This window comes from Salvelinus alpinus, chromosome 5, assembly GCF_045679555.1.
Source record: "Salvelinus alpinus chromosome 5, SLU_Salpinus.1, whole genome shotgun sequence".
NCBI classification, from domain to species: Eukaryota; Metazoa; Chordata; class Actinopteri; order Salmoniformes; family Salmonidae; genus Salvelinus; species Salvelinus alpinus.
The window spans coordinates 83,423,406-83,447,797 of NC_092090.1; the positions used below are offsets into that span (position 1 = coordinate 83,423,406).

Here is a 24,392-nt window from a genome sequence, read left to right on the forward strand (position 1 = left end):
CCTGTCGTTCCACCCAGCCCCAGCGGCCAAGGTCCGGAACTCTAACGCGAAATCCTGCGCGCTCCTCTTCTCCTGCCTAAGATGGAATAGTCGCTCACTCGAATTCTGGATAGTGCTCCTATGCCGAGTCTGGGCCATTCCAGATCACGTTGGCCCACTCCAGAGCACGACCCGTCAGGCAGGAGACGAGGGCACTCACCCTCTCCTCATCCGAGGGAGTTGGTCTCACGGTAGCCAGGTACAGCCAGGTTTCCACTGTGCGCATTCCCCCTGAATATGCCGATTTGGCTATCGCTTTCTGTAAGAAGAGGGCGACTAAATTACCACCTCATCGACAGGGGGATTGTGCGATAATCTCCAGGTAAACGCTGCGCTTCCCAAGAGTCACGTGTACTCATTGTCGCAGGAGGAGACATTTGCTATGGAGACATACGTCACGGAATCTCTGGGACAGGGGTACATTCGGCCCTCCATTTCACCCGTCTCCTCGAGTTTCTTTTTTGTGAAAAAAAAGGAGGAAGGTCTGCGTCTGTGCATTGATTATAGAGGTCTAAATGCCATCACGGTGGGGTTTAGTTACCCGCTACCTCTCATCGCTACGGCGGTGGAATCATTCCACGGAGCACGGTTTTTCACAAAACTGGACCTCAGGAGCACGTATAATCTAGTGCGTATTCGGGATGGAGATGAGTGGAAAACCGCATTTAGTACCACATCAGGTCATTATGAGTACCTCGTCATGCCGTATGGGTTAAAGAATGCTCCAGCCGTCTTTCAATCCTTTGTAGACGAGATTCTCAGGGACCTGCACGGGCAGGGCGTGGTTGTCTATATCGATGATATTCTGATCTATTCCGCCACCCGCGCCGCGCATGTGTCTCTGGTGCGCAAGGTGCTTGGTAGACTGCTGGAGCATGACCTATACGTCAAGGCTGAGAAGTGTGTGTTCTCCAAACGAGCCGTCTCCTTCCTGGGTTATCGCATTTCCACCTCGGGGGTGGTGATGGAGTGTGACCGCGTTAAGGCCGTGCGTAATTGGCCGACTCCAACCACGGTGAAGCAAGTGCAGCGGTTCTTAGGGTTTGCCAATTCCTACCGGAGGTTTATCCGGGGTTTTGGCCAGGTAGCGGCCCCCATTACCTCACTGCTGAAGGGGGGGTCGGTGCGTTTGCGGTGGTCGGCAGAGGCTGACAGAGCCTTCAATCGGTTGAAGGCGCTGTTCACAGATGCACCCGTGTTGGCGCACCCGGACCCCTCTTTAGCATTCATAGTGGAGGTGGACGCGTCCGAGGCTGGGGTGGGTGCCGTGCTATCACAGCGCTCGGGTACGCCACCGAAACTCCGCCCCTGCGCCTTCTTTTCGAGGAAGCTCAGTCCAGCGGAGCGTAACTATGATGTGGGGGACCGGGAGTTGTTAGCGGTGGTAAAGGCCCTGAGGGTGTGGAGACACTGGCTTGAGGGGGCTAAACACCCTTTTCTCATCTGGACCGACCACCAGAATCTGGAGTATATCCGGGCAGCTAGAGGACTGAATCCGCGTCAGGCAAGGTGGGCCATGTTCTTCACCCGATTCAGGTTCACCATTTCTTATAGACCAGGCTCCCTGAACACGAAGGCCGACGCCCTGTCCCGTCTCTATGACACGGAGGATCAGCCCACCGATCCTACTCCCATCCTTCCAGCCTCTAGGCTGGTGGCACCAGTGGTATGGGAGGTGGACTCGGACATCGAGCAGGCGTTACGGGTGGAACCTGCGCCTCCTCAGTGTCCGACTGGTCGCAAGTACGTGCCGCTTGGTGTTCGTGATCAACTGATTCGGTGGGCTCGCACACTACCCTCTTCGGGTCATCCTGGTGTGGCGAGGACAGTGCAGGGTCTCAGGGAGAAGTACCGGTGGCCCACCTTGGCTAAGGACGTTAGGTTCTATGTCTCCTCCTGTTCGGTGTGCGCCCAGAGTAAGGCTCCTAGGCACCTTCCTAGAGGGAAGTTACAGCCCCTCCCCATTCCACAACGGCCATGGTCTCACTTGTCAGTGGATTTCCTGACCGATCTCCCCCCGTCTCAGGGGAACACTACGGTCCTGGTTGTTGTGGATCGGTTTTCTAAGTCCTGCCGTCTCCTCCCGTTGCCCGGTCTCCCTACAGCCCTACAGACTGCGGAGGCACTATTTACCCACGTCTTTGTCTCTGATCGAGGTCCCCAGTTCACGTCCCGGGTATGGAGGGCGTTTATGGAGCGTCTGGGGGTCTCGGTCAGCCTGACCTCCGGTTATCACCCCGAGAGTAATGGGCAGGTGGAGAGAGTGAACCAGGAGGTGGGTAGGTTTCTGCGGTCGTATTGCCAGGACCGGCCAGGGGAGTGGTCTAGGTACGTCCCATGGGTGGAGTGTGCCCAGAACTCACTCCGTCACTCCTCTACGAACCTATCACCATTTCAGTGTGTGTTGGGCTACCAGCCGGTCCTGGCACCATGGCATCCGAGTCAGACCAAGGCTCCTGCGGTGGAGGAGTGGGTGCGGCGCTCCAAGGAGACCCGGAGAGCCGTCCAGGAATCCCTTAAGCAAGCCGGTGGACGGCAGAAGAGGAGTGCTGACCGCCACCGCAGTGAGGCCCCCGTGTTTGTACCGGGGGACAGGGTCTGGCTCTCGACCCGAAACCTACACCTCCGCTTGCCCTGCCGGAAGCTGGGGCCGCAGTGTGTGGGGCCCTTCAAAGTCTTGAGGAGGATAAACGAGGTGTGATATAGATTACAACTCCCTTCCTATTATCGTATTAACCCCTCGTTTCATGTGTCTCTCCTCAAGCCGGTGGTAGCTGGTCCCCTGCAGGAAGGTGAGGTGCCGGAGGTCCCTCCGCCCCCTCTGGACATCGAGGGGTCCCCGGCGTACACGATACGTACCATTCTGGACTCGAGACGCCAGGTGAGGGGCCTGCAGTACCCCGTGGACTAGGATGGGTACGGCCCGGAGGAGAGGTGCTGGGTACCGGTGGGGGACATCTTGGACCCGTCACTGTTGAGGGATTTCCATCGCCTCCATCCGGATCGCCCTGCGCCTCGCCCTCCGGGTCGCCCTCGAGGCCGGTGTCGGCGCGCGGTGTCGGGTACTGTCACGATTCCTACAGAAGGTGGCTCCCCTTCCTGTTCGGGTGGCGCTCGGCGGTCGTCGTCACCGGCCTACTAGCTGCCACTGATCCTTTTTTCCCCTTTTCTGTTTGTTGGTTTCACCTGTTTTGTGTTTGGTTGATTAGTTGAGCTATATTAACCAGTAGGCCCGCCTGCTATTTGTATGGGATTGTTTGTGTGACTAGGGTGCACGTTTGAAGTTTACGTGTTTCCCATTTCGTGGGTTTTGCTGGACTGTTTCAGTCCCTGGTTTTGGGGCATTTGTTTTGTGTGCGCCCTGTGTTTTGTGGGGTGGCTCATGTTCGTCGTTTTGTGCATTAAATAGCACTACCACTGAACTCTCTGCTTCCTGCGCCTGACTTCGCACCCACTACACCCAGATCGTTACATGTATTTCAAGGCCTACTTTCAAACTCAGTGCCTCTTTGCTTGACATCATGGTAAAATCTAAAGAAATCAGCCACAAAATATTGTAGACCTCCACAAGCCTGGTTCATCCTTGGAAGCAATTTCCAAACGCCTGAAGGTACCACGTTCATCTGTACAAACACTAGTACGCAAGTATAAACACCATGGGACCACGTAGCCGTCATACCACTCAGTAAGGTGATGCATTCTGTCTCCTAGAGATGAAAGTACTTTGGTGCGAAAAGTGCAAATCAATCCCAGAACAACAGCAAAGGACCATGTGAAGATGATGGAGGAAACAGGTACAAAAGTATCTATATCCACAGTAAAACGAGTCCTATATCAACATAACCTGAAAGGCCACTCAGCAAGGAAGAAGCCAAAACCGCCATAAAAAAGCCAGACTACGGTTTGCAACTGCACATGGGGATAAAGATCGTACTTTTTGGAGAAATGTCCTCTTGTCTGATGAAACAAAAACAGAACTGTTTGGGGCAAAATGGCTTAAGGACAACAAAGTCAATGTATTTGCCATCACAAAGCCCTGACCTCAATCCTATAGAAAATTTTTGGGCAGACCTGAAAAAGTGTGTGTGAGCAAGGAGGCCTACAAACCTGACTCAGTTACACCAGCTCTGTCAGGAGGAATGGGTCACAATTTACCCAACTTATTGTGGGAAGCTCGTGGAAGGCTACCCGAAACGTTTGACCCAAGTTAAATAATTTAAAGGAAATGCTACCAAATACTAATAGAGTGTATGTAAACTTCTGACCAACTGGGAATGTGATGAAAGAAATAAAAGCTGAAATAAATAATTATCTCTACTATTATTCTGACATTTCACATTCTAAAAATAAAGTGGTGATCCTAACTGACCTAAAACAGGGAATTTTTACTGGGATTAAATGTCAGGAATTGTGAATAACTGAGTTGAAATGTATTTGGCTAAGGTGTATGTAACTTCAACTGTATATGTGTTATGTGTGTGTGTGTGTGTGTGTGTGTGTGTGTGTGTGTGTGTGTGTGTGTGTGTGTGTGTGTGTGTGTGTGTGTGTGTGTGTGTGTGTGTGTGTGTGTGTGTGTGTGTGTGTGTGTGTTCGTTGTACCAACAAACCTTGTCCATTTCGTCCCCTGGAGCCCTGCGAAGGTTCTCTAGTGTGAAGTCTCCAATGACGTCCCCATCGTCCCCGCAGCACATGTCCATTACAAGGAACCCTTTGTCCTCGTAGGCGTTGATCTGGTGAAGGGTGAACATGGGTGGGGCGTTGTACTTTACCTTGCTTAGCTATTGGATGAAACAGACCAAAAAGTCTTTAGACATATTGGTGACAAACAAGCCAATTAGAGATGAAATGGGCTGGTCCTATATGTGCAAATGCTACTGGAAATGTGTAAAATCTGGAAAAACTATGGGTTTCCTGGAAAAATCTATACATTCCCCGTCGCACTGGTTAATGTACAGATATTCCACAGAATCTATACATTTACCAGTGCTTTGGGGATTGAGTCGATTTCCTGGGTAATGCATAGATTTCCTTATTTTATACATTGACTAACCATGTAGATTGTTTGGGTCATTAACACACACCTCGCCTGTGTGTCTGTGCACCACGTGGAAGATGGTGTCGTACTGTGGCTCCCAGGTCATGACCTTGTCGAAGCTCTTGCCCTGGATCCTGAACAGCATAAACTTGAGCAAGTCCAGCTTGATGGGCTGCTCTATGAACACCACATAGTTCTCTGACATGGCTGCAGTCACACAACACAGGGATAGAGGTAGAGCTGAGGTTATTATGGCTGCAGTCACACAACACAGGGATAGAGGTAGAGCTGAGGTTATTATGGCTGCAGTCACACAACACAGGGATAGAGGTAGAGCTGAGGTTATTATGGCTGCAGTCACACAACACAGGGATAGAGGTAGAGCTGAGTGTATTATGGCTGCAGTCACACAACACAGGGATAGAGGTAGAGCTGAGGGTATTATGGCTGCAGTCACACAACACCGGGATAAAGGTAGAGCTGAGTGTATTATGGCTGCAGTCACACAACACAGGGTTAAAGGTAGAGCTGAGGGTATTATGGCTGCAGTCACACAACACAGGGATAGAGGTAGAGCTGAGGTTATTATGGCTGCAGTCACACAACACAGGGATAGAGGTAGAGCTGAGGTCATTATGGCTGCAGTCACACAACACAGGGATAGAGGTAGAGCTGAGGGTATTATGTGTAGCTAAAAATACTGGCCTCCGACCGGCAACATACATTATATCCTGGGCAGGTAACATACAGTACAGTGCCTTCAGAAAGTATTCACACCTCTTGACTTTTTCCACATTTTGTGTGTTACAGCCGGCTTGAGAATCTATGGCAAGACTTGAAAATGGGTGTCTAGATATGATCAACAACCAACTTGACAGGGCTTGAAGAATTTTTTGAAGAATAATGTGCAAATATTGTACAATCCTGGTGTGGAACGCTCTTAGTGTAACGGTCATCGTTGCAAGAAGAAGGATCGGACCAAAGCGCAGAGTGTTCATGATTTTTATTTACACTGAACACTAGAACAAAATTACAAAGTGAGAAATGAAACCGAAACAGTCCTGTCAGGTGCAGAAAACACTAAACAGAAAATAACTACCCACAAACACAGGTGGGAAAAAAGGCTACCTAAGTATGGTTCCCAATCAGAGACAACGATAGACAGCTGTCCCTGATTGAGAACCATACCGGGCCAAAACAAAGAAATACAAAACATAGAAAAATGAACATAGAATGCCCACCCAAATCACACCCTGACCAAACCAAAATAAAGACATAAAAAGCTCTCTAAGGTCAGGGCGTGACACTTAGAGACTTTATCAGAAAGATTGACAGCTGTTATCGTTGCCAAATATGATTCTAACATTTATTAACTCAATGGTGTGAATACTTATGTAAATTAGATATTTATTTACATTTGCAAAAATGTCTAAAAACTTGTTTTCACTTTGTCATTATGGGGTATTGTGTGTTGATGGGTGGAAAAATATGTTTAATCCATTTTGAATTCAGGCTGTAACACAACAATGACTTATGTGGAAAAAGTCAAGGGTTATGAATACTTTCTGAATACACTGTATTTTATTAAATCCCCAAAACGAGGTTTTAATTTGCTATATTAGGGCTGGTAAAAAGCATCAAAATGACTATAGCTATGTTGGTCTACTGCCCTTCAAGCAACATGTATTCACCACTGTTTCAAACAACCTACTTCATATTGTGAGCATATAGATTTTACCTCCAGAACGTGCTTTATGAACCAGACAGACAGACAGACAGACAGACAGACAGACGCACATATACACACACAACCACTGAAACACACACATACATAGAGCACACAAACCAACCTCAACAATTTCTCAATTGGAGAAACAGTCAGAGAGAGGGACATACAGTTGGAGATAATACAACCGTCATGGAGATGTTTTAGCTGAGGTAGTAAAGAAAGAGGAAGTTAGGAGAGTGAGAACCAGTCATTGAAATTCAGCAACGCTGTTGTAGAGGGAGAAAGATACAGGGGGAGGTGGAGGGAGGTGATGGATGGATACTGACCGAAGCTGTGGTAGTAGGATGGTTTCCTGGAGTCAGAGGCTGGGATGGAACAGAGGACCTGAGCTCCACTGAAATCAGCCTTGTCTTCCCCCTCTACCTTCTCAGGCGGAGGCACACGGATGATGTTGTAGAAAAAGCCTGGGGTGAGACACAGCGATGGGCCAATAGAGGGTCAATTTACATTATCAATCAACATGTCAGAGGTAGCATCATATCATACATGATAATAGTGTTTATCATTAAAGCGGCCAAAGCAGCCATCCTGCCACTGATTTGGTAAACAGTTGAGGGATGGGGCTATAGATTTTATTTTATCTTTATTTTATCAGGGAGTCATACTGAGACCAATGTCTCTTTTGCACATGAATTACAAAAAAAATATTAAAATGTATTCACTCACTACTGTAGGTTGCTCTGGATAAGAGGCTACACAGTGTTTGTTTACAGACATTGGAGGAATGATGGGGCATGACAGTTGAACTAAGATCTTTAGGTATTTATAAGTTAAATTCTTCAAGAATCAATGGGTATATATAGTCAGTTCCAAAATTATTAGCACCCTTGATAAAGATTAGCAAAAAATATAAAAAATCATACAAATACTGAGCTATATTGTATGCTAAACAAAATCGGGAAATTATATTATTTTATCCTAATACAATTGCTAAAAAAATATGATTTTGTTTAACAAGTAATAAAAAATGATTGCATTAAGTGCATTGGCACATGGATTGGAACTGGTGCTATGGTCAGATGACACGAAAATAAAGCTATTTGGCCACGCACACCAGTGGGGGGTTTGGCATCGATTTAGGGATGCATGTGCAGTGGATCTTTGATGTTATGGGGCTGTTTGGTTCCACTGGTTCTGCAGCCCTTGTTAATAAGGGCAACGGCATCATGAACTCTACCAAGTATCAAGACATTTCAGCCAAAAACCTGGTTGCTGCTGCCAGGAGCCCGAAACTCTATCCTCGCAAGGTGAGGGTGTCGGAGTATTGAAGACAGGGGTGGCAAGAATTTTGACAACTTTTTTTAGATGTATTTTTGTGTTATTTGTTAAACAACATCTATTTCTCTGAGCAGATGTATTAGTATAAAATAATATAATTTTGTAAAAAATGTAATAGCTCAATATTTGTATTATTTATTTTATACTGTCTTTTTTGCTCATTTTTATCAAGGGTGTCAATAACTTTGAACCTGACAGTATATATAATTCATTTCAAAGTAAAACATGTCTAAGCAATCATAGATTGTCGCTTTAAATAATTATTATTATTATTATTAAATCAAGTGATTCAATTATAGTGAAACATTTGTGTTTGTATTACTGTAGTTCATCTCCATGTATAAAATGTGCAAATTTGGTTTGATAATAAACCGACCAACCGACAGTAAGTAAGTAGGTAAGTAGGTAGGTAGGTACAGTTGAAGTCGGAAGTTTCCATACACTTAGGTTGGAGTCATTAAAACTCGTTTTTCAACCACTCCACAAATTTCTTGTTAACAAACTATAGTTTTGGCAAGTCGGTTAGGACATCTACTTTGTGCATGACACAAGTAATCTTTCCAACAATTGTTTACAGACAGATTATTTCACTTATAATTCACTGCATCACAATTCCAGTGGGTCAGAAGTTTACATACACTAAGTTGACTGTGTCTTTAAACAGCTTGGAAAATTCCAGAAAATTATGTAATGGATTTAGAAGCTTCTGATAGGCTAATTGACATAATTTGAGTCAATTGGAGGTGTACCTGTGGATGTATTTCAAGGCCTACCTTCAAACTCAGTGCCTCTTTACTTGACATGATGGGAAAATCCAAAGAAATCAACCAAGACCTCAGAAAAACATTGTAGACCTCCACAAGTCTGGTTCATCCTTGGGAGCAATTTCCAAATGCCTGAAGGTACCACGTTCATCTGTACAAACAATAGTACGCAAGTATAAACACCATGGGACCACGTAGCCGTCATACCACTCAGGAAGGTGATGCATTCTGTCTCCTAGAGATGAAAGTACTTTGGTGTGAAAAGTGCAAATCAATCCCAGAACAACAGCAAAGGGCCTTGTGAAGATGCTGGAGGATACAGGTACAAAATGATCTATATCCACAGTAAAATTAGTACTATATCGACATAACCTGAAAGGCCGCTCAGCAAGGAAGAAGCCACTGCTCCAAAACCTCCATAAAAAAGCCAGACTACGGTTTGCAACTGCACATGGGGACAAAGACTGTACTTTTTGGAGAAATGTCCTCTTGTTTGATGAAACAAAAATAGAACTGTTTGGCCATGATGACCATCGTTATGTTTGGAGGAAAAAGGGGGACGCTTGCAAGACGAAGAACACCATCCCAACCGTGAAGCACGGGGGTGGCAGCATCAGGGACTGGTCCACCTTACAAAATAGATGGCATCATCAGGGAGGAAAATTATGTGGATATATTGAAGCAACATCTCTAGACATCGGTCAGGAAGTTAAAGCTTGGTCACAAATGGGTCTTCTAAATGGACAATGACCCCAAGCATACTTCCAAAGTTGTGGCAAAATGGCTTAAGAACAACAAAGTCAAGGTATTGGAGTGGCCATCACAAAGCCCTGACCTCAATCCTATAGAAAATTTGTGGGCAGACCTGAAAAAGTGTCAGAGCAAGGAGGCCTACAAAACTGACTCAGTAACACCATCTCTGTCAGGAGGAATGGGCCAAAATTCACCCAACTTATTGTGGGAAGCTTGTGGAAGGCTCCTCGAAACGTTTGACCCAAGTTAAACAATTTAAAGGCAATGCTACCAAATGCTATTTCAGTGTATGTAAACTTCTGACCCACTTGGAATGTGATGAAAGAAATAAAAGCTGAAATAAATAATTCTCTACTATTATTCTGACATTTAACTTCTTTAAACAAAGTGGTGATCCTAACTGACCTAAAACAGGGAATTTTTACTAGGATTAAATATCAGGAATTGTGAAAAACTGAGTTTAAATGTATTTGGCTAAGGTGTATGTAAACTTCCGACTTCAACTGTAGGTAGGTAAGTAGGTAGATAAGTAGGTAGGTATGTAGATAAGCAGCTAAGTGGGTAGGTAGGGGTAGGTAGGGAGGGAGGTAGGTAGGTAGGTAAGTTTGTTAGTAGGGGTAGATAGGTAGGTAGGGAGGTAAGTAGGTAGGTAGGTACGTAGCTAGGTAGGTAGGTAAGTAGGTAGGTAGATAACGTACCGCCCTTGCCATAGGAGTTGCCCATGTTGTACGAGGCCCCTTCACGGTCATAATGAGGATGGGCTGTGGCGGAGTTTACTGCAATGTATTTAGACCAGTCCACCTACGAACATAAGGACACACATCATCATTATAGTCATCATCAACATCATCATCATCACTGCAAACATCATCATCATCATAACTGTAAGATCTGGCTCCCGAGTGGCGCAGCGGTCTAAGGAACTGCATCTCAGTGCTAGGGGTGTCACTACAGACCCTGGTTCGATCCCCGGCTGTATCGCAACCGGCCGTGATCGGGAGTCCCATAGGGTGGCGCACAACTGGCCCTGTGTCGTCCGGGTTAGGGTAGGGTTTGGCTGGGGTTGGCCGTCATTGTAAAATAAGAATTTGTTCTTAACTGACTTTCCTAGTTAAATAAAGGTTAAATACATACAAATTCAAAAAAGATCCCCCCCCCCTGAATTCTGTAAAATATGTTCAACTCCATCCTTGGTGTGATAGACAATAGCTGTACCTTCTCCTTGGTCTCCAGGCTCTGTGGATCCACCCGCCGCATGTAGTTGGTCTCTGTGCTTACATAATAGTCACCCTTGTACTTCACAAAGTTCACACTGGCATTGTCTGTGGCCTCTGTTAACAAATCCAGATATCAGGACTGGAGCATACAGAACATGTTGCCAATCAGCAGAATTGTTTCTTTCTCAGTGATCACAAGCATATGTGTTGAGAAACTATACAGCATCCTATAGCAGCAATACTTTTTAATAGGTTTATTTTTTGGTAAGTACAGGACACAATGTTGACGTGTCAATTTCCTATTAGGTCAGGCTAAGCTACAAATCACACTCATCTAAACCTGAAGGAGTGGACACAGACGTTGTGTGACTATTAAAGTCACTTGTTGTGGCACAAATATCTGTGGACTTGCCCCAGTATCTGTGAGTTAGAGATTTCTCTAATGCCCAGGAAGTGCCGATTCTAACTCCCATTAGACAGCTATGTAAGTGTTTTAATGTCAAAATCGGTTAGTTACTCACCAAATATGGGGTTTCGCTGAGCAACTAAACTTAAAGACAGACCATATAAACAATATACGGCAGTACAATAATGACAAGATGAACAATCAATTCTTATAGACCTTTTTTGGAAGTACATACCGGCTGTAAGAGGAGTAAATGAAGAAACCCCATATTTGGTGAGTAACTGACGTATTTTGACATTAACCTCTAACGAGCCTCTACCCCGGGTCCGGGATCCCCCCCCAACCCCCCACACACTGATTAGCATAGCTAGCATAGCTTCACAAGTAGATAGTAGCATCTAAATATCATTAAATCACAAGTCCAAGACACCAGATGAAAGATACAGATCTTGTGAATAAAGCCACCATTTCAGATTTTTAAAATGTTTTACAGGGAAGACAAAATATGTAAATCTATTAGCTAAACACGTTAGCAAAATACACCACTTTTCTAACTCCATCAGTTTCTTACTACTTCAGGTGCTATCACCAATTCGGCTAAACTAAGATATTGATAGCCACTAACCAAGAAAAAACCTCTTCAGATGACAGTCTGATAACATATTTATGGTATAGGATAGGTTTTGTTAGAAAAAAGTGCATATTTCAGGTAGAAATCACAGTTTACAATTGCACCTACCATCACAAGACGACTAGAATTACTATAGAGAGCAACGTGTATGACCAATTTACTCTTAATAAAACATTTCATAAGAATAGACAAAGCATAGCAATGGAAAGACCCAGATCTTGTGATTACAGACAATATTTCAGATTTTCTAAGCGTTTTACAGCGAAAACACAATAAATCGATAAGTTAGCATACCACATGTGAAAACGTTACCAGAGCATCGATTCCAGCCAAAGAGCGCTATAACGTAATCACCGCCAAAATATATTAATTTTTTCACTAACCTTCTCAGAATTCTTCCGATGACACTCCTGTAACATCATTTTACAACATACATATACAGTTTGTTCGAAAATGTGCATATTTAGCCATACAAAACCGTGGTTATACAATGAAAATAGTAGCAACTCAAGCATCAAAATGAGGGACGTCAGCTTTCAGAGTGATCTAGTTTAATCGAAAGCTAATCATATACTTGACTAAAAAATACAGGGTTGACAGGAATCGAAAGACAAATTAGTTCTTAATGCAACCGCTGACTTACATTTTTAAAATTATCCTTACTTTTCAATACAGGGTTCGCCAAGTGACGCGATAACAAACAAAATGGCGAAATATGCGTTTAAAATATTTCGACAGAACAACGATTTATCATATTAAATATTGCTTACTTTGAGCTGTTCTTCCATCAGATTCTTGGGCAATGTATCCTTTCTATGTTGTAATCTTCTTTTGGTCGATAGATGTCCTCTGTCCTTCGAAATGTCCACTAACAACGACCGAGACCCCGAAACGTTCCCAAAGCTAGAAAGTGCACGACAAAGAAATTCCTCAGAATCGCACTAAACGGATATAAATTGCTATAAAACGGTTCAAATTAACTACATTATGATGTTTTTAACAACTATAACGAGTAAAAACATGACCAGAGAACTATTGCTGGCTAAACAACGATTTGGAATGAGGCAAGTCCGATGTCCTTCACGCTTCAGGCGCGCGACGAGAAAGGGAGGTACCTCCACGTTTTTTTCTTTTATAGTGGCTGTGATTGTGCAATCGACTCCATTCAAAACGTGATGACGTACAGACACCCAGAGGAAGACGTAGGCAGTGTCGGTTTCTTCATAGCATTCACTGTCACCTTAAAAACAGACTCCAGATCAGGGGTAAAAATTTCTGAAATCTGACCCCTGTCATGAAAAGTGCTGTAGATATAGTTCTGTACCACTCAGAGACAAAATTCCAACGGCTATAGAAACTAGAAAGTGTTTTCTATCCAATAATAACAATAATATGCATATTGTACGATCAAGAATTTAGCACGAGGCAGTTTAATTTGGAGACCAAAATATGCTAATGCAGAACAGCACCCCCTATAGTTCCAAGATTAAAATGCTTGCAGAGCTGTCTAATAGGAGTTTGAATCAAAGCTTTCTAGGCATTAGAGAGGAGACCTGTCATACTCATCATCGACATCTCTAACACACAGATACTGGGGCAGTGCTAGTGGAGGGTGCTGAGGGGAGGGACACAAACAATCTTTGAGTCTTCAAAAATGTGGTGTGTTTCAATGATGCTATTTTTTCTATTGACCCTAATCTCACTGTGCTGGTTTACAATCGGTTATGCTTTGATGCAGCAAAATACTTCTCTAGATCAATGTTTAAGGCTCTTCAGTTGAATTACAGAAATGGTTGAATACTGAGCTTTTAAAAGTCAGAAGTTTCTCTTTCTATCTGCTCAGGTAGCCCACACAACAATCTGCTCTCCTGATCTCTAAGCATTCCTACGCTCAGAGAAACATGCACTAGGTTTCAACCATCATATTTATAATCTCAACACAATACATACATTGTGAGCAACACAATACATACAGTCAACAGCCCTGACCAAAGCCACCAGCTGCAACCAGAACAATGGGGAATGTACTGTACTGCACACAGAGGGACACAACTCTGAAGACACTTACTGGGAATCTTGAAGCGGGATAAGAATCGAGAAAAGAAGTTCTTGCAGGGGTCAGGCATGGCCATGGTTCCAAACTCACACACCACAATGCGGTCTTTCTCAGAATTACGCACGTAGGAGTCGCTGCGCAGGAAGCGGCTGCTGTAGGTCACCTCACCGTCATGGATGTAGAAGCGGTGCATCAAGGCCATTCCGTCAAACCAGTGGTTGAAGCTGAGGACAGACAAAGACAAAAGGGTGTAAGGGTGTGTCATGTTTTGTCTTTGATCTTCATGTCTTGTCCCTGTGCTTCCCTCTGCTGGTCTTATTAGGTTCTTTCCCTCTTTCTCTCTCTCTCTCTCCTCCTCCCTCTCTCCCTCTCCCGCTCTCTCTCTCTATCGTTCCGTTCCTGCTCCCAGCTGTTTCTCATTCTCCTAACGACCTCATTTACTCTTTCACACCTGTCCCCTATTTTGCCCTCTGATTAGAGTCCCTATTTCTCCCTCTGTTTTCCGCTTCTGTCCTGGTCGGATTCTTGTTTGATGTTTGCTGTTCCTGTGTCCTTGTTCCGCCCTGTCGTGTTCTTTGCCTTCTTCAGATGCTGCGTGTGAGCAGGTGTCTATGTCAGCTACGGCCAGTGCCTTCCTGAAGCGACCTGCAGTCTGTGGTCGCGTCTCCAGTCGTTCCTCTCTATTGACGAGAGGATTTCAGTTCCTGTTTTGGATTGACCATTGATAATATCCAGGAGAATCATTATTTGTTTAATACTGGAATAAAGACTCTGTTACTATTACGTCGCTTTTGGGTCCTCATTCACCAGCATAACAGAAGAATCCGACCAAGATGGACCCAGCGACTATGGATTCTCTCAACACTGCCGTCGAGTTCCAGGGAGCAATGCTCGGCAGACACGAGCAGGAATTGTTTGCTGCTCGTCATGCCGTTGAGACCCTGGCCGCTCAGGTCTCCGATCTCTCTGGACAGTTTCAGAGTCTTCGTCTCGTGCCACCAGCTACTTCCTGGTCTTCCGAGTCTCCGGAACCTAGGGTTAATAACCCACCATGTTACTCTGGGCAGCCCACTGAGTGTCGCTCTTTTCTCACCCAGTGTGATATTGTGTTCTCTCTCCAGCCCAACACGTACTCTAGTGAGAGAGCTCGGATCGCTTACGTCATATCACTCCTTACTGGTCGGGCTCGGGAGTGGGGCACAGCTATCTGGGAGGCAAGGGCTGAGTGTTCTAACGATTATCAGAACTTTAAAGAGGAGATGATACGGGTTTTTGATCGTTCAGTTTTTGGGAAGGAGGCTTCCAGGGCCCTGGCTTCCCTATGTCAAGGTGATCGATCCATAACGGATTACTCTATAGAGTTTCGCACTCTTGCTGCATCCAGTGACTGGAACGAGCCGGCGTTGCTCGCTCGTTTTCTGGAGGGACTCCACGCTGAGGTTAAGGATGAGATTCTCTCCCGGGAGGTTCCTTCCAGCGTGGACTCTTTGATTGCACTCGCCATCCGCATAGAACGACGGGTAGATCTTCGTCACCGAGCTCGTGGAAGAGAGCTCACGTTAACGGTGTTTCCCCTCTCCGCATCTCAACCATCTCCTCCCACCGGCTCAGAGACTGAGCCCATGCAGCTGGGAGGTTTTCGCATCTCGACTAAGGAGAGGGAACGGAGAATCACCAACCGCCTTTGCCTCTATTGCGGTTCTGCTGGACATTTTGTCATGTCATGTCCAGTAAAAGCCAGAGCTCATCAGTAAGCGGAGGGCTACTGGTGAGCGCTACTACTCAGGTCTCTCCATCAAGATCCTGTACTACCTTGTCGGTCCATCTACGCTGGACCGGTTCGGCTGCTTCCTGCAGTGCCTTGATAGACTCTGGGGCTGAGGGTTGTTTTATGGACGAAGCATGGGCTCGGAAACATGACATTCCTCTCAGACAGTTAGGGAAGCCCACGCCCATGTTCGCCTTAGATGGTAGTCTTCTCCCCAGTATCAGATGTGAGACACTACCTTTAACCCTCACAGTATCTGGTAACCACAGTGAGACCATTTCCTTTTTGATTTTTCGTTCACCTTTTACACCTGTTGTTTTGGGTCATCCCTGGCTAGTATGTCATAATCCTTCTATTAATTGGTCTAGTAATTCTATCCTATCCTGGAACGTTTCTTGTCATGTGAAGTGTTTAATGTCTGCTATCCCTCCTGTGTCTTCTGTCCCCTCTACTCAGGAGGAACCTGGTGATTTGACAGGAGTGCCGGAGGAATATCATGATCTGCGCACGGTCTTCAGTCGGTCCAGAGCCAGCTCCCTTCCTCCTCACCGGTCGTATGATTGTTGTATTGATCTCCTTCCGGGGACCACTCCCCCTCGGGGTAGACTATACTCTCTGTCGGCTCCCGAACGTAAGGCTCTCGAGGATTATCTGTCTGTTTCTCTCGACGCCGGTACCGTGGTGCCTTCTTCCTCTCCCGCCGGAGCGGGATTTTTCTTTGTTAAGAAGAAGGACGGTACTCTGCGCCCCTGCGTGGATTATCGAGGGCTGAATGACATAACGGTTAAGAATCGTTATCCGCTTCCCCTTATGTCGTCAGCCTTCGAGATTTTGCAGGGAGCCAGGTGCTTTACTAAGTTGGACCTTCGTAACGCTTACCATCTCGTACGCATCAGAGAGGGGGACGAGTGGAAAACGGCGTTTAACACTCCGTTAGGGCATTTTGAATACCGGGTTCTGCCGTTCGGTCTCGCTAATGCTCCAGCTGTCTTTCAGGCATTAGTTAATGATGTACTGAGAGACATGCTGAACATTTTTGTTTTCGTTTACCTTGACGATATCCTGATTTTTTCACCGTCACTCGAGATTCATGTTCAGCACGTTCGACGTGTACTCCAGCGCCTTTTAGAGAATTGTCTCTACGTGAAGGCTGAGAAGTGCGCCTTTCATGTCTCCTCTGTCACATTTCTCGGTTCTGTTATTTCCGCTGAAGGCATTCAGATGGATCCCGCTAAGGTCCAGGCTGTCAGCGATTGGCCCGTCCCTAAGTCACGTGTCGAGTTGCAGCGCTTTCTCGGTTTCGCTAATTTCTATCGGCGTTTCATTCGTAATTTCGGTCAAGTGGCTGCCCCTCTCACAGCTCTGACTTCTGTCAAGACTTGCTTTAAGTGGTCCGGTTCCGCCCAGGGAGCTTTTGATCTCCTCAAGAAGCGTTTTACATCCGCCCCTATCCTTGTTACTCCTGACGTCACTAAACAATTCATTGTCGAGGTTGACGCTTCAGAGGTGGGCGTGGGAGCCATTCTGTCTCAGCGCTTCCACTCTGACGATAAGGTCCATCCTTGCGCTTACTTTTCTCATCGCCTGTCGCCATCGGAGCGCAACTATGATGTGGGTAACCGCGAACTGCTCGCCATCCGCTTAGCCATAGGCGAATGGCGACAGTGGTTGGAGGGGGCGACCGTCCCTTTTGTCGTTTGGACTGACCATAAGAACCTTGAGTACATCCGTTCGGCCAAACGACTTAATGCACGTCAAGCTCGTTGGGCGTTGTTTTTCGCTCGTTTCGAGTTCGTGATTTCCTATCGCCCGGGAAATAAGAACACCAAGCCTGATGCCTTATCCCGTCTCTTTAGTTCTTCTGTGGCTTCTACCGACCCCGAGGGGATTCTCCCTGAAGGGCGTGTTGTCGGGTTGACTGTCTGGGGAATTGAGAGACAGGTAAAGCAAGCACTCACTCACACTGCGTCGCCGCGCGCTTGTCCTAGTAACCTTCTGTTCGTTCCTGGCTCTACTCGTCTGGCTGTTCTTCAGTGGGCTCACTCTGCCAAGTTAGCTGGCCACCCCGGCGTTCGGGGTACGCTTGCTTCTATTCGCCAGCGGTTTTGGTGGCCTACTCAGGAGCGGGACACGCGTCGTTTCGTGGCTGCTTGTTCGGACTGCGCGCAGACTAAGTCAGGTAACTCTCCTCCTGCCGGTCGTCTCAGACCGCTTCCCATTCCTTCTCGACCATGGTCTCACATCGCCTTAGACTTTATTACCGGTCTGCCTTCGTCTGCGGGGAAGACTGTGATTCTTACGGTTATCGATAGGTTCTCTAAGGCGGCACATTTCATTCCCCTCGCTAAGCTTCCTTCCGCTAAGGAGACGGCACAAATCATCATTGAGAATGTGTTCAGAATTCATGGCCTCCCGTTAGACGCCGTTTCAGACAGAGGTCCGCAATTCACGTCACAGTTTTGGAGGGAGTTCTGTCGTTTGATTGGTGCTTCCGTCAGTCTCTCTTCCGGGTTTCATCCCCAGTCTAACGGTCAAGCAGAAAGGGCCAATCAGTCGATTGGTCGCATATTACGCAGCCTTTCGTTTCGAAACCCTGCGTCTTGGGCAGAACAGCTCCCCTGGGCTGAGTACGCTCACAACTCGCTTCCTTCGTCTGCTACCGGGCTATCTCCGTTTCAGAGTAGTCTTGGGTACCAGCCTCCTCTGTTCTCGTCCCAGCTCGCCGAGTCCAGCGTTCCCTCCGCTCAGGCTTTTGTCCAACGTTGTGAGCGCACCTGGAGGAGGGTCAGGTCTGCACTTTGCCGTTACAGGGCGCAGACTGTGAGAGCCGCCAATAAACGTAGGATTAGGAGTCCTAGGTATTGTCGCGGTCAGAAAGTGTGGCTTTCCACTCGTAACCTTCCCCTTACGACAGCTTCTCGCAAGTTGACTCCGCGGTTCATTGGTCCGTTCCGTGTCTCTCAGGTCGTCAATCCTGTCGCTGTGCGACTGTTTCTTCCGCGACATCTTCGTCGCGTCCACCCTGTCTTCCATGTCTCTTGTGTCAAGCCTTTTCTTCGCGCCCCCGTTCGTCTTCCCTCCCCCCCCCCCGTCCTTGTCGAGGGCGCTCCTATTTACAAGGTACGGAGGATCATGGACATGCGTTCTCGGGGACGTGGTCACCAGTACTTAGTGGATTGGGAGGGTTACGGTCCTGAGGAGAGGAGTTGGGTTCCATCTCGGGACGTGCTGGACCGTTCGTTGATTGATGATTTCCTTCGTTGCCGCCAGGGTTCCTCCTCGAGTGCGCCAGGAGGCGCTCGGTGAGTGGGGGGGTACTGTCATGTTTTGTCTTTGATCTTCATGTCTTGTCCCTGTGCTTCCCTCTGCTGGTCTTATTAGGTTCTTTCCCTCTTTCTCTCTCTCTCTCTCCTCCTCCCTCTCTCCCTCTCCCGCTCTCTCTCTCTATCGTTCCGTTCCTGCTCCCAGCTGTTTCTCATTCTCCTAACGACCTCATTTACTCTTTCACACCTGTCCCCTATTTTGCCCTCTGATTAGAGTCCCTATTTCTCCCTCTGTTTTCCGCTTCTGTCCTGGTCGGATTCTTGTTTGATGTTTGCTGTTCCTGTGTCCTTGTTCCGCCCTGTCGTGTTCTTTGCCTTCTTCAGATGCTGCGTGTGAGCAGGTGTCTATGTCAGCTACGGCCAGTGCCTTCCTGAAGCGACCTGCAGTCTGTGGTCGCGTCTCCAGTCGTTCCTCTCTATTGACGAGAGGATTTCAGTTCCTGTTTTGGATTGACCATTGATAATATCCAGGAGAATCATTATTTGTTTAATACTGGAATAAAGACTCTGTTACTATTACGTCGCTTTTGGGTCCTCATTCACCAGCATAACAGGGTGAGTCTATGGGTGTAAGGGTGAGTCAATGGATGTAAGGGGAAGTCTATGGGTGTAAGGGAAGTCTATGGGTGTATGAGTGGGTCTATGGGTGTAAGGGTGAGTCTATGGGTGTAAGGGTGAGTCAATGGGTGTAAGGGGAAGTCTATGGGTGTAAGGGGAAGTCTATGGGTGTATGAGTGGGTCTATGGGTGTAAGGGTGAGTCTATGGGTGTAAGGGTGAGTCTATGGGTGTAAGGGTGAGTCTATGGGTGTAAGGTTGAGTCTATGGGTGTAAGGGTGAGTCTATGGGTGTAAGGGTGAGTGTCTGTGCGTATGAGTGTGTGCATGTTCTTTGTGTGTGTGTGTATGTGTTGATTATAAGTGGTGTGTGTGTATACAATTTATTTATTTTATTTTGTACTTGTCTTTGCCGAACTCAAACCTTCCGGGCCCATTCCGCAGGAAGCTTCCATTGATCCAGGATGGGATGTTCCCCTTGATCACCGTGGTGATGGGCTCAGGGATCTCCTCAACAGTGCGCACCAGGGGGGCAATGCCCTCCAGCCCCATGGCCAAGGGGCACTTCTTCTTGGTTGCTGTCATAGAGAGAGAAGACAAATGTTCAAGCTTTCCGATATCACAGATCCTAAATGGCATTTTTATTTGTTTGGAGGAAGAGATAGGTGATCCACCCAGTCAATCAACACACACAGGGTTCGATTTTGAGTTCACATCAACATTTCGTCCTGAAGTCGACACTTCAGGTCTCAGAGAATGTGACGTCATTGCACGATGGGTTATTACATGCTATACACAAGCACAAGGGGTGCGTTCCTCTGTTCAGACGTTGCTGACACATGCCAGATCCTACAACGCCTGGATAGGTATTTTACGTATCAGCTAACCATATCATATGTTATACCAATCTAGTGCCCAATTGTGCAGTCGATGATGTGGCACACAACCATTGGTTGGTGCATGCATAGTGTGAACAGGGGAACGTGACCTCACCATTGTCTCCGCTCCTGTTGTCGAGTTGTTTGGTGCTGCTCATGGCTGGGCTGCAGTGTTGAGCCTGGTGGTGCAGTGTTGAGCCTGGTGGTGCAGTGTTGAGCCTGAGTTTGCTAGAGGAAGACACAGACCAACCGAATTTATACAGTTGTGCTCACACATAGGACACACAGACACACACACACACACACATACAGATGATGTTGAATCATCTGATGTTTTATGGCTACATGGGTCTTTGGACAAGTATGAATCCGTCGAGTTGAGAAATAGGTCAGGGAACATCATTATATAAGGTTGTCATCGGTAATGGCTGTACAGTACATCATGACTGTAAACTCATATCAGACATGGTAATCCAACAGGCTAACATAAATATATATATTTTTTAATTTATTTAACCTTTATTTAACTAAGCAAGTCAGTTAAGAACAAATTCTAATTTACAATGACAGGATATCAGCTACATATCACTTGTTATAAACTGGGTGGGTCGAGCCCTGAATGCTGATTGGCTGACAGCTGTGGTATATCAGACCGTATACCACGGGTATGACAAAACATTTATTTTTACTGCTCAAATTACGTTGGTAACCAGTTTATAATAGCAATAAGGAACCTCGGGGGTTGGTGATATATGGCCAATATACCATGGCTAAGGGCTGTGTCCAGGCACTCCGCGTTGTGTCGAACTTAAGAACAGCCCTTAGCCGTGGTATATTGGCCATATACCACACCTCCTCGGGCCTTATTGCTTGAATATACCACATCTCCTCGGGCCTTATTGCTTAAGTTAAGAATTAAATTATGCTAGTTCAAAAAGCATGTGAAACATTAGCACCCCCTTAGACAGGAATGCTCTGCTTGGGTTACACATTTAGGCTATGTTTACACAGCATTTTTCTTAAATTCGATTTATGTCTGACTGTCCACACTCAGTTTGAAATGAGACCGATGTCAGAGTTGTGTATTCACACTGATGTTGTCTCTGAAATAACACACAGACGCAATGATCATTTACTGTCATTGTTCCTTTAAATATCAGTTCAAACTCCAGTGGATTATGTGGTAGCCACATGTATCTGTATGCAATAGTGAAACACAATTATTTACAATATTTATTATTACATATTTTGTGTGTTTGGAACCCATATCTTGTAATGTCCCCACACTGTTCCCATAACCCAATGAAATGCTTTGGGAACCTTTAAAGAACAGGAAAAAACTGTTTGGTGAACATTCTTGCAACATCAGAGGAATATGTTGTGCACCTTAATAGAAACATTGTATAATCATCAGTGCAACTGGACAGTTTTGTGTGATTACAACTTTTGGGGGCCATGTTCTTACACCTTTCCTGGAACTTAATTAAGTGTTTTGGAACATTCACAAAACCAATTTTGGTTTGCTGGGTAGGCACTTGTTTTTTAAAGTTGAGTTTTTCTGTTTTATTCCTAACCATTGCCCTAACCTTAACCATAATGAATGAATGTCCTCAAGGTCCTGGCGTCCTAGAAGTAATCATTTTGAAGACTTAATAAATAAAGAGTGAAAAGGGTACTTAGGTTGCAGCAGATTGTGACAGTTTGAAAGATATTGGCGGCGGCTTCTTAAAACAAAGTATTAGAGGGCTTTGCTTAGAATTCGATAAGCAGCCGTAATGGTTTTGCTTAGAATGCGACGTGCGGTTGTAATTCTGGAGTTTGCATAACATTTCAGGGGTGGTTGTCGTGGTAACGGAAGGTTGTGTGTGTGTGTGTGTGTGTGTGTGTGTGTGTGTGTGTGTGTGTGTGTGTGTGTGTGTGTGTGTGTGTGTGTGTGTGTGTGTGTGTGTGTGTGTGTGTGTGTGTGTGTGTGTGTGTGTGTGTGTGTGTGTGAGTTTGCCTGGCTGGTGAGAGAGAGACTCTAGCGATGGAAAAAAGTTGGTGAAGAGTTAAACAAACTGATCTGATGTCCAGACTCGCATGCAGAGCACCGGAATTGTATTGGATTTTAGAACCAAATACTAATGATACAAATCGTAACTCAAAAGATCAGATTCAATGTAGTTGTTTTGTTGTTTACACATTTGGGGAAAAAGAAGGGATGTGTATCTGATTTGCCAAATAATCTGAATTGAGCTGGCTGTGTAAACGGGCACTTTGACCTACTAAAGGTAGTAGAGCTACTTATACAAGAGATTGTAGAACCAAGAGAAAGTAACAAAAGTCTTTACACAAGAGAACTCATTACATAACTGTCTTCAGGTATCGTGAGGTGATCTCCTGACGATGATATTGGTGGTGGAGACATACTCCTCTATCTGTGTTGTCTTATCTAACACATATATGTGTGAGATTATCAACAGGTACAGAGGCCATAATCTATTGATAATGAGGACAGTAGTAGCGAGTGATTATTAGGTACCAAACAGAAGAAAACGGTATACAGTATACAACACATAAAGTATACAACCATATCATCACAAAGACACTGCCTCTCACAGGCAATATGTGTATAGTCCTTCAAATACGATCAAAGACAAAACACAATGACCTCATAACATTGATCTCCTCTGGAAAAGATTCCTGGGTGCATTGAGGTACATACACTGCTGTGTTATCTTTGATGGTTTTTCGTGTACATACAGTATGTATCACTACGATTACACATGAATGAATGAAGTTGTTCATCAGTTCATGATAAGAATTATTGTAAAATCCCAATAATGCACACAATGTCTTGTGTATTATTTCAACATGTCAAAATGGAGGAAATTCTCCTTTACACATAAAGTTGCTTGTTTACTGGTGCAGCCAAACAGGGGTACACAGCAACAAAAGATGATAAAGAGTGTGTGTGTGTGTGTGTGTGTGTGTGTGTGTGTGTGTGTGTGTGTGTGTGTGTGTGTGTGTGTGTGTGTGTGTGTGTGTGTGTGTGTGTGTGTGTGTGTGTGTGTGTGTGTGTGTGTGTGTGTGTGTGTGTGTGTGTGTGTGTGTGTGTGTGTGCGTGCGTGCGTGCGTGCGTGTGTGTGTGTGTGTGTGTGTGTGCTTACCACTCTGTGTTACGGTGAAGGTTTGGAAAACACCACGCCAGTTGTCCTGTCTGTGGTCTCACACTGACTGACTGGGATTTAAACAGTCTGAGAAGGAAGGGAGTCACTGACGACCTTTGAAGCGTGGAACTGTGCTGAGGCCAGCCTCTGACACTGTTGCTGACACCCTATCTGACATGCCCCGGCTCTCATTAAAAACACACACAGATGATTTGTTTGCCTTGTTTTTAACTTTACTGCATAGACATGCCAATTCAATTCAGGATTTTTAACTGCAACTCTCTGATAAGAGTGCCATGGTCATTTTGATTTAAAGGGGATAGTTCGATGAACTCATGGATACCAATTTTTATATCTCTGCATGCAGTTTGGAGGTCGTTTCTGAAGGTCGTTTCTGGAGCGATTGCTAACTAGCGTTAGTACAATGTCTGGAAGTCTATAGGATCAACGAGCACGCAGAAACTTCCTTCAACTTCCTTCAAACTGCACGCAGAGACATAAACTGGTATCCATGTGTTTATCTGACTCAAAACCTCAAACTGCCCCTTTAAGTTTAGCCTCCATAAACAACCACACACAGGTTTACACAGTAGAGCTGCTGGTGAACTGTGATTGAACCTTTCACCCACTTTTATGGCAGCTTTAAGTCATAGCAATTAGCAGGACTTGGATCATGGACGGTGAACAGTCAGTTAATCTACCACGGGCTGCACACCTTATCTGGAGAAATAGGCTAGTCATTATTGAGTAA

The 24,392-nt window shown here is 45.7% G+C and overlaps 1 protein-coding gene across 1 annotated transcript in view; it reads right to left on the reverse strand.

Moving 5' to 3' along the window:
- bco2l (beta-carotene 15, 15-dioxygenase 2, like) overlaps positions 1 to 23,793 on the reverse strand; it is a 29,862-nt gene extending 6,069 nt beyond the window's left edge. The window contains exons 1-9 of the mRNA XM_071403752.1: positions 23,642 to 23,793; positions 20,608 to 20,720; positions 20,018 to 20,192; positions 13,981 to 14,192; positions 10,874 to 10,989; positions 10,357 to 10,459; positions 7,130 to 7,267; positions 5,121 to 5,281; positions 4,647 to 4,817 (exon numbers count right to left, since the gene is read on the reverse strand). Coding sequence (XP_071259853.1) covers positions 4,647 to 4,817; positions 5,121 to 5,281; positions 7,130 to 7,267; positions 10,357 to 10,459; positions 10,874 to 10,989; positions 13,981 to 14,192; positions 20,018 to 20,192; positions 20,608 to 20,650 — 1,119 coding nt within the window. The 5' untranslated portion in view covers positions 20,651 to 20,720; positions 23,642 to 23,793. The remainder of the gene's footprint in view (positions 1 to 4,646; positions 4,818 to 5,120; positions 5,282 to 7,129; positions 7,268 to 10,356; positions 10,460 to 10,873; positions 10,990 to 13,980; positions 14,193 to 20,017; positions 20,193 to 20,607; positions 20,721 to 23,641) is intronic.
- Between the last annotated feature and the right edge of the window lie 599 nt (positions 23,794 to 24,392).